General features: G+C 42.1%; 1 protein-coding gene across 1 annotated transcript; it reads left to right on the top strand.

Moving 5' to 3' along the window:
- Positions 1-7494: 7494 nt before the first annotated feature.
- LOC138360294 (MAP7 domain-containing protein 1-like) lies at positions 7495-11080 on the top strand. Its single transcript, XM_069320207.1, has 3 exons — positions 7495-7842; positions 10525-10656; positions 10889-11080. The coding sequence occupies exons 1-3, from the start codon at positions 7495-7497 to the stop codon at positions 11078-11080; spliced, it is 672 nt and encodes a 223-aa protein (XP_069176308.1).
- The last annotated feature ends 1993 nt before the right edge of the window (positions 11081-13073 follow it).

Genomic DNA, 13073 nt, shown 5'->3' with positions numbered 1-13073 from the left:
ATCCACACCCCGGGTGGATTCGAACCCAGACAGCCAGCAGCACTACTCTTTTTCGCGTATCTAGTACCTTTGCCACTAGACCAAACTGACTGTACAAAAATGTTGGAAGTCGTGAGAGTATTTACCCAACATCCGACAGACCTCTGTGGTAAACTTGGGCACAGATATTTCATCGAATTTCCTCACTTTTTTGGGTTACTTGAGCAACACAAATGTGAACAAGTTTGAATGGTCCCTAAGCCAATATGCCACCAAAAACTCAACACGCCAGAAGGATTCGAACCCAGACAGCCAGGAGCACTTTGCACCGCCACATATCTGGTACCTTAGTAACTTCACCAAACTGATTGTACAAAAATGTTGAAACTCATGAGACTGTTTACCCATCATCCGACAGCACTCGGAGATCAACTTGGGCAAAGATAGTTCATCGAATCACCTCACTTTTTTGGGGTAATGAGAGCAACACAAATGCAAATAACCATGAATGGTCCCCAAGCCAATATGCAACCGAAAAGTCAACACACCAGAAGGATCCGAACCAACACAGCCATTTGCATTATGCACGTTTGCATAGCTGATACCTTAGCCACTAGACCAAACTGACTGAACAAAATTGTTTGAAGTCGTGAGACTATTTACCAAAAATCTGACAGCGCTCGAAGATCAACTTGGATACAGATATTTCATCGAATCACCTCACTTTTTGGTATAACGTAGCTATAATGTATCACCACCGTAGTTAATACTAATTATGACTTACATTTATTGTTACTTAAGCTACCTAATGCCACCACCACCTTCGACTTTGATCAACATAAGTATTTTACAGTGACCGGCTTTGAAGGGTACCGGTAATGGGAGAGTTAACAATGTGAGTAAAGGATATCACCGGGGATGGGGTGTGAGAACCCTGTCACGCTCCACTATTCACTGGCAACTCTCTATGACTAACAGGAACGAATCGATACACCAAAGGGACAATTTAGTAATATATATTTATTTAATTAAGTTCAATATAAAAATCCTAATCCATCTTCCCTATCAAGGCAATATAATATTCAACACTGGTGATGTTAGAACATAAAGGACCAGTACTCACTCAAGATACAGCAGTGATGAAACTTCCGTGTAGACACCAGATCGTCAGTCTCCCCTCCCTCTGTGATGTCCCACACTACACCCCAGACTCATCGATTGATTGATGAAGATTGTCACCTAAGAGGTGGCACGGGCATGAATAGCCCGTAGTCATTCCCTCAGTTCATAAAGATTAAGCCACCCAAGAGGTGGCACGGGCATGAATTGCTCGTAAACACCACCCCTCTCTCGTGACGAGCTTTTATACCCGTCTATCCCCAATTTTCCATTGAGTTCACGGATTTGGATCTGGTAACAAGGGGTAGCCTTTCCACCTTAGAAACTACTCGAGGTGAGGTTTGTTTGACCTTATCTCACCTCCCTGTGAATGTCTCGTAAAGTTGAGTCACCTCAACAACTGTTACATCCCTCTTTCCCCGGAGTTAAGAACAAACCATGTGTACATTAGTTGATTTTGCATGATTTTTGTCTTATCCCAGACTGGTCCTCCAGAATGAAAAATTAATTGCCCAAAAAATTATAATCTCTCTAAGTACAGTTATTCAAAATAATCCAGGCTTTATTCATAATGTCCTGCATTTAACAACAATAATAAATAATCCCGACTGTCCACTTAGCAGTGGCAGTCCAGCAACAGTCCCTAGGACTGAAAAATCTTCAAAGTTTACACCTTCTTCCAGTTACATATTCTATCTTGATTTTTTCTTGACGGAAATGTTGGGACGTTGCAACTCATGAGGTCTTGCTATAAAAGTGAGCAATTATAGGGGTTGAGGTGGTGTTGGCGTGGCGACAGATGAGGTCCTCACAACAGCTCTAAGTTCCCATCCTCTCACAGGTGTCATCATAACAACATACTAGGCCTTAACGACTTCGTTTTCCCATCAAACACTTAACCTTAGGCCGAAAGACGCACAATGTGTCCCTCTACAACCCGTTCTCGCACTTGCTTATAGTCAATATTGGCTTATTTAATTAGTGCATATGTGATATACTAATTGATTGTGAATATTTTAGTTTACCTTGAAAAGCTTCATAGAAAACACCGACCTCACCTAACCTTCTTAGTATGTTAAGATAAGCAACTTATTGCTTCTTAATTACAGTTATTACTTAACCTATACAGTTGATAGGTATAGGACATTCCACCTTCTTAGTATGTTAAGATAAGCATCTTATTGCTTCTTAATTACAATTATTACTTAACCTATACCGTTGATAGGTTTAGTAATAATTGTAAATACGAAGCAATAAGATGCTTGTTGACCAGACCACGCACTAGAATTTGAAGGGACGATGACGTTTCGGTCCGTCCTGGACCATTCTCAAGTCGATTGTGATGAGGAGGTAGAGACAGGCAATAAATAGGCAAGAGAGAGCTGAGGAGGAAAGTAAGGTGTAGGGGATAGTAGTAATAATGAGAACTGCAGAAGGCCTATTGGCCCATATGAGGCAGCTCCTATTATAACCACCGAAGGAGATAGTAATAGGAATAAGAAGAGGATAGCAAGGGAGTGTAGAAGACAATGAACAGAAAAGGGGAGCAGAGAGAAAGAAAAGGAAAGAGAAAGAAAGATAAATGGAAGGGGGTAAGCTTATGTTAAGTCACGTTTGTTAGAAAGATTGGAGCATTTGAGTATTTGAAAGGAAAGCCAAAACGAAAGGAAATGCCTGTGTTTGACACTGCTATGCAAGTTGGTGATTGCGAGGTAAGAAAATGTGGTGCAATGCTTTAAGTGCAGTGGAAAGACAGACGTGAAATGAACATGTTGACCACCATTCACCCTGGAACAATGGTGGACAGTGCAAGGTGAACAGAACAACAAAGCAAATAATATATAAGCCAGATTGTGTGAGGGACTACAACATCAACATGCGTTTAGTTGATAAATGTGACATGATGGTGGGTGCTGTAGAGTGTGTACGGAAAACAGTGAAGTGGACAAAGAAAATGATTTTCCACCTTATTGACGTAACAATGCTGAACAGTTACAACATGTTTCTTGTAAAGACAGGTAGAAAACCATATTTCCGTTCGTTTAGTTTTCAAGTTGTGAAACAGTTGCTAGGTAAATTTGGCAAGGACACACCTGGCATACAAAGACACATTCGAGACCCAGTACTGAACCATGCTCCTGCACCCAGGCTCGCTTACAGGGAGGCCTTTCTGATACACCAAATCAAGAAATTACCATCAACTGGAGCTCGTGCAGCAGGCCAGCGTCGGTGTGTTGTGTGTTCTAGTACCAAATTGAGGCCACAGAAACGTAAATTGGTGTTGACATGGTGCGAAGCGTGTGCCGTCCCTCTGTGCCATATCGACTGTTTCGCACAGTATCACAGTCTCCAGGAGTACTAAATGTGTAATTCTTTGGTAAATAAATGTACAAATCAAGTTAATTTTTGTGTTTATATTGAAAAAACCCAAATACATTGAATATTTCCTGTAAATTATACCATTTCGGTGGGCATACTTGTGACACTAATATGTGAGCGCCTAGTGAGTTTATACCATTTTTATTATAATACAACGTAAATTGCTAATAATTGGAACAATACTAGTGAAAAATATTTGTGTAAAATGACCCAAGAATACTGTAAATAATTCCGCGAAAATAAATTCGCGGCAACTCGGGTCGTGTGAGCGGCCGTGAGTGACGGCTGGCTGACGCAGCACCCTTGAGCGCTCGCGTTCTGTGACGTCATCGGCCAACTTCTCGGCTCAATTGTGTCATTTGTATGTATAATAGATTTTTTTTATTATTTTTCCCGTGCTCAGGGGACTCAAATTAACATGTTTAGAAGACGAAAAAAAAAATTAGAATTATTTTTTTTCTTGCGCACAGGGGTGTAAATGTCCCCAGGACCCCTGAGCAGTGTAAGAGTTAAAGGAGCCTTTATTTCGGGCGATCAAGGAGTGTCCATTGATCGTCCCCCCCCCCCCCCCCGACTGCGGTCAGGTCTTCGGTTGCCCATCTGCGACTATACGGATGATACCGTCCTGTTCGTGGCTTTGGAGGGGTTGGTTGGGGCTGTCCAGGTTGTGGTTGAGAGGTTTGAGTTGGCCACTGGGGCCCGGGTTAACTGTGAGAAGTCCGGTCCTCTGGGTCTTGGTGGGTGGTCCTCTCGCCGTGTGTGGGTGGGGTCATGGTTTCCAGTTGTCGCTTCTATGTGAGTTTTGGGGCTTACCTGGTTCGCTTCCTATTAGCTGTCTGGTTCGTGGCTCGGTGCTTCCCCCTGGATCGCAAGCTGGCTTTCGGGTTGGAACGCCAGGTTTATCATTATGTGTGGTGCGGTCGTTACCACCCGGTTCGTCGGTCGACGTTGGTGTTGGCTGTGCGGGAGGGTGGGGTGGGCATTCCTTATGTGTTTACTAGGGCTCGGGCGCTGTTCTGGGTCTCGTTGTGTCAGGGGTTCGAGTTGGGTGGGGGGCTCAATGCTTTAGGTATTTATTATTGCTCTGTTCGTTTTAGTTTTTTGGTGAATTTTGGTATTTGTCAGGAGGCGACCTTCTGCACCCCTCCTGTTTACTCTTGGGCAGTGGCCATTCTTCGGGAGGTCTGCCGTTGTCCGGGTTTCATGTCCTTGTCGTTTAAGGCGGTGTATAGGGTTTTATTTCGTCGTGTTCTGCCGCGGGTCGAGGGTTTGTTCCCGTGTTGGGATTAGGGGGAGGTGTGGGTGGCGTTGGGGGCTCGGTTTCTGGCACCGCAACAGCGGGAATTGTTGTTTCGGTTCTTGCATTTGTCGTTGGAGACGAATGCGCGGTTGTGCATGCTGGGTTTGTGTGCCTCTGACGCGTGTGTGCACTGTGGCCTCCCTGAGACTCAGTTGCATGTCTTTTCTTTTTGTGAGAGGTTGAGGGGCTTGCTTGATTGGTTTCGGGTCGTGTTGGTTGGGGTTTGTGGGCCGGGGTGTCGGGGTGGCCTTTTGAGGTTTTTGTTTTTGTCCTTTCTGCGGGGGTTGTGCCGGGTGCGCAATACGTTATGTCTTCTCGTTGCTGACTATGTGTATTGTGTGTGGGTGGGTCGGAGGGAGGGTTATGGGGTTGTTAGGCTTTCAGGATTTTTGAGAGGCCGTTTGTGTTTCACGTGGTGGTGGGTGCAGCGCGCGTTTCCGAGCGAGTTTTGTGGTTGGTTCACAGGTGGGTGTATTGCGTGGGATTGTTTTTGGGTGAGTGGTCGTGGGTCGGGCTTTTGGTTGTGGGTTGGGGGGTGGGGCTTTTTCGTTTTTGTCTTCGGTCCCCGGCCCTCCGGTTGGCCTCCTTGGAGGGTTTGGGCTGGGTGTGTGAGTGGTTGCTCCTGTGGTTGTGTGTTCGGTTTGTTGTGTGGATGTGTGTGGGGGTGTGGGTATGCTTCTTTGCTGGCTCCTGCGTGGGCCGTTGTTTGTGCCCTGTGTGGGTTGGTGCAGCTGTTTTGTTGCTAAATTGATGTTCTTCCTAGTGTGAGTGTTTTTGTGGTGCGTGTGTCTCAGTGTTTTGCTGTTCGCCCCTGGTTCTTTCTTGGGGTTGTCAAGTTGTTGTACCTGGGCCTTGGCCGTAATTTGTTTTATGTTACTTATATGTTTTGTGTGCAGTGTGACTCTGCTTTGTGTTATTTATGTGATTGTGTGCATCTTGTGTGAGTGCGTGTGTGTTGGTTTATTATGTGAACGTTATTTTGTGTCTTTCTATGTACATGTGTTTGTTGTGTGTCCATTTTTTTTGTTTAACTTTGTATTCAGCCTCATGTACCAGGAGTTTCTAGGTTCTCGTGATGTTTTGTTTTCTTCTGTACCTGTGATTATTGTTCTTATTATTATGTTTTTGTTATTATGTTCTAGTCTTGTGTCTTGTGCTATACTTTGTATATTTCTTTTATAAAAATAAAAAAAATAAAAACTACCAGCAGAATACTCCTCAGTGCTCAAATTGCTAGACCTGCTCCCACACTATCCTGTGTGCTAGTAGATTTATGCAGCCAGTACTCAGTATTTTTCAGCACCATTTAATTTATGTACTTTAATGTAAGGTTAACATGCCTGATTGATTGTTTTTTGTTTTGATTCTTGATCGATGGCTTATTTTGATTAATTTTGTCAGTTTGTTAAGATGATTTTTTTTCATAATTTAAGAATTAAAATTTTTCCAGTTTCCTGTATTTTATCCTACATTTACCACACCATGAAGAAGTCACCATAGCAGTTTTATGTTAATTTGTTTTTACTTTTTTTTTGTTTATATGTTCGTGGCCTTCCATCTGCCCAAAGCCACTGCACTTAGTCATTTTACTGTAACATATATTTGGGGACCTGTCCTAGGAGCCTCACTCAGGTATGCTCCTAGACGCTTCATTTAAAGTTGTGTAAGTGTACTTGGCTTTATTACAAGTTTGCCTGTGTCTTTTCAGAACTACTATTTTGAGTGATTTTGATGGTGCTTAATACTGTTTACATTCCAGATGTAGCATTATATGACTGTTGGATGACTTTGGATTACGTGGTGTCTTATGGCACGAGTCATACTCGTAATTGGTTGTTTAATAATCTCTGCTATATCCTGTGATTTCCACCATATTCTTCTCCCTACAGGAGAACTTCTCATTACGGCAGATCACCCACTTTGGTACCCCTGGTACTTTGGTCTGTCTCCGGGCTAATACACCAACGTCTTTACAACCCGAACATAGGAGGCCACAGGGGGCCATAGTTCCTCTAGCATTACGGACTATGGTGTACGGTTAGGACCTATACAGCAGTTCTCGTCATAAAGTAACACTTTCCGCGTTGGTCAAATATATGGTATTTACACAGGTAGGGAGTTAGCATTTTTTTCCAGAGCACAATGAGTGATAACTCTGTAAGTACTATTTAGTTGTAGTAGGAAACCTCTTACCTTTGTTCTCGTCAATTAGAGACCAGGTAAGAAATCCCTAAATTTTTTGGACTACCTTCGAGAGAATTATGTTTCACAATTCCAATAGGATTCCTCTTGCCCTTGTCCTCATCATATAGAGTACCGGGTACAAGATTCCCTACGTATTCGTTTTACTTTCAATCTAAGTAATCAATTCAATTACTAAAGTTAACTGTTGTAAACTTGACTATAAAGTTTAAACAGGATAGTTTACAGTTGCCATGTCATCCTGTCAGTCTGACATCTCATATTTTGGTACTTCAACTGAGGTATTTTCTTTGCACATTATTTTCTATCATTCTATTCACCATGTTTCGTCTAACAGCGTTCAGGCAGAATCCAAACGATGAAGTGGGGCACACTAATTCGTGCCACCAAGGCGGAGATGCTAACTCTTGTAAATGAGTACCACATTACTGCCCCCCATGGAGCCACTAAAACTTATCTCCATAACCTTATACTTGACCACTTATTAGACAATGATAATATTACATCCGAATCTCATGAAGAGCGCCTTAGCAGCCATGAAATTGAAGATAGAGCTTTCCACTCTAGAACGCGAACGTCAGAAGAAAACTCTCCAGATACAGAAGGAACAACTTGCACTACAAAAGCAACAAGCTGAACTGCAACGTGAACGTGAGAAGGAACAACTAGAGTTCCAACGTGAACGTGAGAGGGAACAGCTTGAACTCCAACGTGAGCGTGAACAGGAAGCCCTTAAAGTAAGAGAAAGAGAACGTGAACATGCTGAAAAACAAGCCGCCATTGCTCTAGAAAACCGTAGAAAAGAACTTGACTTGGAAACTACACACCACACTCAGCGCAAGGAAGCGGAAGCTAACCTCCAGGTACGTTTCGATCTTTCTCATGCAATTAAGTTGATGCCATCTTTTGTCGAGACAGAAATTTATATATTATTTACTTCATTTGAGGCTCTAGCTAACCAACTCAGCTGGCCTCAGGATCAGTGGTCTGTACTTCTCAGGTGTCATTTAACATGTAGGGGCTACCGTGACTCTTAGTACTATGGCGTCTGAAACCGACTACAAGGTATTGAAACAGGCAGTGCTAGATGCCTACCTCCTATTTATCGAGAACTACAGACGTAAGTTTAGGAATTACCTTAAAGCGAGTGCTACTACTTACCTAGAGTTTGCAAATAACAAAAAGAGATATTTCATGAAGTGGCTGGAAGCAGCACAAGTCTCCACCTTTACAGATCTCATCAACCTCATCCTGATGGAAGAATTCCTTAGGCGTGTACCTAATTCCATACGTCCTACCTAGCAGACAAGGAAGAAACCGACCCTACTAGATGTGCACAGTTGGCTGACTCCTACAGTCTCATTTACAGAGTACCATCCGACACACCTTCTAGTAAGACGTCTTGGTTTACTCCTGCCAAAGTGAGTACCAGTAATGAAAACTCCGCGTTGTATTGTCATTATTGCAGAACCTATAGACATACAATAGAAGAGTGTACCAATCCACACTGTGAAGTCAGCAGTAAGACAAAGCCCAAATCACCTCCTCCTAAAATTCATAAAAGTCCTAAGCCTGTGATGAATATTTTTGTTTCATCCACTGATCTTTCTCTCTTCAACAGACACCTTGTTGCGAATCTGTGTTTCATTCTAACATTCATCATGATAAATATGTATGTCCATTATTTCTTTTCCCCGTTAAGTAAATATAACATGATATCCAGTTGTGTTCCAGTATAATTATGTTTGATGTAATTGTAGCAAGCTGTAGTGTGCCTGTATTGAATATTTTGTTAGGCTATTTGCATGTTTATTCCTGTGGGGGGAGTCGGTGGCGTCTCATTGGGGGGATGACCATATTTGGGATGTTCCAGTGTGCGGGCCGTGTATCAAGCTAGCGTCAATGTTTCACCTTGGGAATTATTCCTGTTTATTGATTGTACTTAATTTCTTTTTACACCTTAGCAGTGTTATATACACATAAGTTTACTTATAATTATGTTCTAAATTTGTTAGCTTTGTTCTTAATTTGTTAGCTTAATTTCTCTTTGTTAGCTGAGTATCATGAGGTTTCATGTGGGTTTTAGTTTGGTCTTTTTTGGTAGACACAATGCCGCGAATGCTGGAGGAACGCTAGTCCCGTTGGTAGAGCTGGCGGGTGGAGACATGTGTTGAGCTAAGTCTGTGGTATTTGTTTATTGTTTAGTAACATAGCTAATTTCCTGGTTAGACCATTATGTGCAAACCCATCTATTCATTTATGTTGTAAAGAAATGACCGGTGCTTATATAAGGATATTGTAATATTAATTACTGGTGTATTAATATTTCTGGCTACCTGCATTTTCCATTTATGTTATTTGTATGTTCTTTGTTACCCTTATTTTAAGTATATTGCTTTGTTACGTAAGCAGTTTGTTTTTACCCCTAGACACTTATTGAGGCAAGGCCGTATTATTACATTTGTTTAACAACAGCAACAGAGGAACCATACCCAGAGGTCTAGGGTCGTAACACACCTGTACTCCGGAACTCTCTGCCAGCGGTGGAGATTCGGAGGGAAGGTTGAAAGTGAATATATTGAGGAACACAGTTGCTTTACAATCTATTCTTCTGAAGTCAACTGAACCCAACGTCACCTACACCCGAGAGACTGTCCTCATTACGGATCGCACTGCAACTACCCCTTATCCGCTTGCCAGAGTCCGCCTGGATTGTCCGTTTATATAAGGTGAAGTCCAAATCGCCATCCGGGAAAAGCCTTTTCCCATGTCAGTTCAACTCCTCCTGGGCAACGACTTGGCAGAAGACCAATAACCTACAAATATAATCATCAAAGAAAAACCCCAGGTATGTGACTCATCAATGGAAAATCCTATCTCGCAGTTTGTTAAAGAAGAGATACAAGCAACAGATGATTCTGATGACGTCTCCCATCCTGTCCTGGTGACGACACGTGCACAATCCATACTCCCGCAACCAGCTGCTCTATCTGCTTCAGCTGTACCTCAAGATTCACGGAGCCTCCCACCGAGTCTCACCATGCTGGAGTTCCGTAAGTTGCAGAGAGAAGATTCCTCGCTAACATCTTTATTCTTACAGACTGAGACACAAGCCTAACTCTATCCCTGGGTTCTTTGTGGTGAATAAAGTGCTCTACCGCTATTATATACCCGGCAAAGTGAAGGAGGACAACAATTGGGCTAATGTCAAACAACTAGTAGTTCCCACTAGCCTACGGTCAGATATCTTGCATCTGGTCCATAGATCTCTCTCACACTGCAGTTTCTACAAGACCTACAAGACCCTGAAACAAGATTACTACTGGCCAGGAATGATATTTTCGTGATATGAAAAACTTAGTGAAAAATTGCAAAAAGTCTCAGATGACAGGTAAGCCGAACGCTCCTCTATTCAAGACACCACTAATGCAGGTATCAGAGTCTTCTGAGCCGTTCAGCCATTCCATCAACAACCATGACGAGCTTCTGTCTCAGACAAGCTCAGGTAACGTACATATAAGTAATATCCCGTGTTCTACCACCAGGTTTTCCACAGTCGTTTCCGTCCAGAAACTGTGAAGCACCTCAGGAAGCAGTGCGGACATGCCCAGGAAAGTCAGAGCAAATGTGATCACATCTTCTCTAACGACATGTGTAAGACAATCAATGTCTCTAAGGTATTGTCTGGTCCTTCTTGTTGTACTTTGCCTGACTGCAATGGTTCTAAATTCTCGATCTGTTCCACCACCAGGAAAGATCCTGCTCTATACGAACCTAATCCAAATAAACGTGCTTTTCCAGACAACTTTACCAGCCCTCAGCTAAAATATTGTTAGACAAATTTACCTTTTATTGCATTTGAAAGGCGTAAATCCTTGTTTTGTACTAACTCCATTCTCGCCCTGCCAGGTATTAGAGAACCTTCAGTCTTCCACCCTAGCGATAGGAACACCATCATACCACAGCGAGATGGGATCATGCACTCCAGCTACAATCATCATTGAGGAGCCACATAACATCGTGTCAGGCGTGCAGCACAACGAACTATCAAATCTATTTGGTTACAACTTCATCTCCCCGGACTTCAACATTCTTCGGTGAATGCAGACACCCCAGTTCAACAACAATCTAGTACTTCGCTGGGTCCTTCAGCACAACCTCAACATCCTCTAGGACCTCCACATTCGTCGGTCCCTACATTAGGATCAGTTCTCGAAGCTACGCTGACTCCTGTAGCACCATGTGAACATCTTGTATCACAACCTCATTCGGTTCCTACTGCTGACCCAGTTCTCCAATCAGCACTTCCTATGCTGGACCTTGCATCTGATGAACCATCTCACAATCTTCTTGGATCACCACTCTCGCTAATCCATTCAGTAGGCTCGTCTGTACAACAAACTTGTACTTCACTGAGTCCTGGAGTGCTACTTCAACATCTTCCACAAGCACCATTCTCTTCAGTTCCTGCAGCATACACAGTTCACCAACCAGCACCTACATTTGCTTCGCTGGGCCATGTATATGCAGAATATCAATGTTACCTATCGTTCGTTACGGCTCGTGACCCTACAGCAGCCAAGCTTTAATTACGTCTAGGGATACCACTGCTGCTCTCTAAAGCGCGTCACCAGTATAACCCCTTGATAAGTAATGAGCACATAAATAAAACTCTTCCTTTAGGACTGAAGAATAGATACAAAATATTATATAGATATATATTCAAGACAGTATAATATAAAAACACAGATGGTTAAGTTAACTTATACAATAAATGAAAGTATTGTCATTTCACGTAAAATATAATAGTAAATATGGCACAACAAGAAATAACAGACTTATCTCCCACATGTTACTCCTCCTGGTTCCCCGAAGCTACTGAACTCTCGCTCTGTCGCCACCCACATTCTCACCTCCCGTCTGCCTCATCCCAGGATGAGGGATGGAAACTAAGGACTTTTTAATATTTTAAACTAATTGAACAACCACTTGTTCTCAAAACACACAGGAATGCAAATTACATATAATAGTTACTTACAAAATATATAAGTACAATGCCACCTGTTTAATTACAGAATATAAACAATTTCCTAACTAAATAAAAGTGACATCTGGAACTCTCAAACTGAACAGGTCCAGCTTTCCCGTATTGAACAGGTACTAGACGTGTGCAACGCAACCCCGCTCCTGTCTCCACTAACGCTGCCACACCATACGACAATTTACAAAACACAATGTGTGTACATATACAGGCAATGATAAAATAAAACAAGTTATTTTAAATTTATATACGTATTCTGCTAGGAGTACGTAACACTTCCACCTCCAAGAAAAAAAATGCAATAGATTGAAGATCAATGGCATTTTTTTCAAAGTAAAATGTATGACACTTGAGATTTATGGTATTAATTACACCAAACATGTATAAGTAATAAGAACACATTTCTGGACAAATATGAAAACACTCCAAATATAGTCTTATAGGAAACTCAGAAATTTCAGTCTTATGACTATGTTCTACATATGTGTCACTGGAGTATGCAAATTTATCTCTCCAAGGTACTATCTCATTTATTTCACTTTGTTTCAGATCATATTTCACACTCCTATCTACAACAGTATCATTAGTAGCATGAATAGAATTGTCAATAAAGGTAGCTGTTTTCACACAGTTATCATGGCAATTTAGCTTTTCATATGTTTCTACTATTTCTCCAAGATCAGTTTCGTATTTCCATGTGATCCATTTTTCACATGGTGAATTTTTCCAAGACAGACTCCATTTTCCATTACTCCCTTTTTCTGGAGCTGAACTGCTTAAGTGAAGCTGACTGGATGTTAAGTAGATTTGGGACTTCTTCTGGGTATGCTCTGACACAGACATCTGCTCTTCATCACTCTCGATCCTCTGTGGAACACATACTCTCGCCCAATGGATACTAAAATTAGAGAAATTAGCATTAAACCTCACAATTATGTATAAGACTTTCCCATTCATAGAACCTTCCGAAACACAAGACACCGACTTAGCAAACCTTTGACCTTCAAACCAAGAAATACAACCCAAGATAAGTGCAAAGACTACCTGATCGAA

Source organism: Procambarus clarkii, unplaced genomic scaffold, assembly GCF_040958095.1.
Source record: "Procambarus clarkii isolate CNS0578487 unplaced genomic scaffold, FALCON_Pclarkii_2.0 HiC_scaffold_106, whole genome shotgun sequence".
NCBI classification, from domain to species: Eukaryota; Metazoa; Arthropoda; class Malacostraca; order Decapoda; family Cambaridae; genus Procambarus; species Procambarus clarkii.
This window is presented reverse-complemented; position numbering and strand designations above follow the sequence as displayed.

Excerpts from the sequence above, each read along its gene's own strand:
- LOC138360294 (XM_069320207.1), top strand. The coding sequence starts at position 7,495 with ATGAAGAGCGCCTTAGCAGCCATGAAATTGAAGATAGAGCTTTCCACT. Across the intron at positions 7,843-10,524 it reads AAGCGGAAGCTAACCTCCAG|GTTTTCCACAGTCGTTTCCG; the intron begins GTACGTTTCGAT and ends TTCTACCACCAG. Across the intron at positions 10,657-10,888 it reads AGACAATCAATGTCTCTAAG|GTATTAGAGAACCTTCAGTC; the intron begins GTATTGTCTGGT and ends TCGCCCTGCCAG.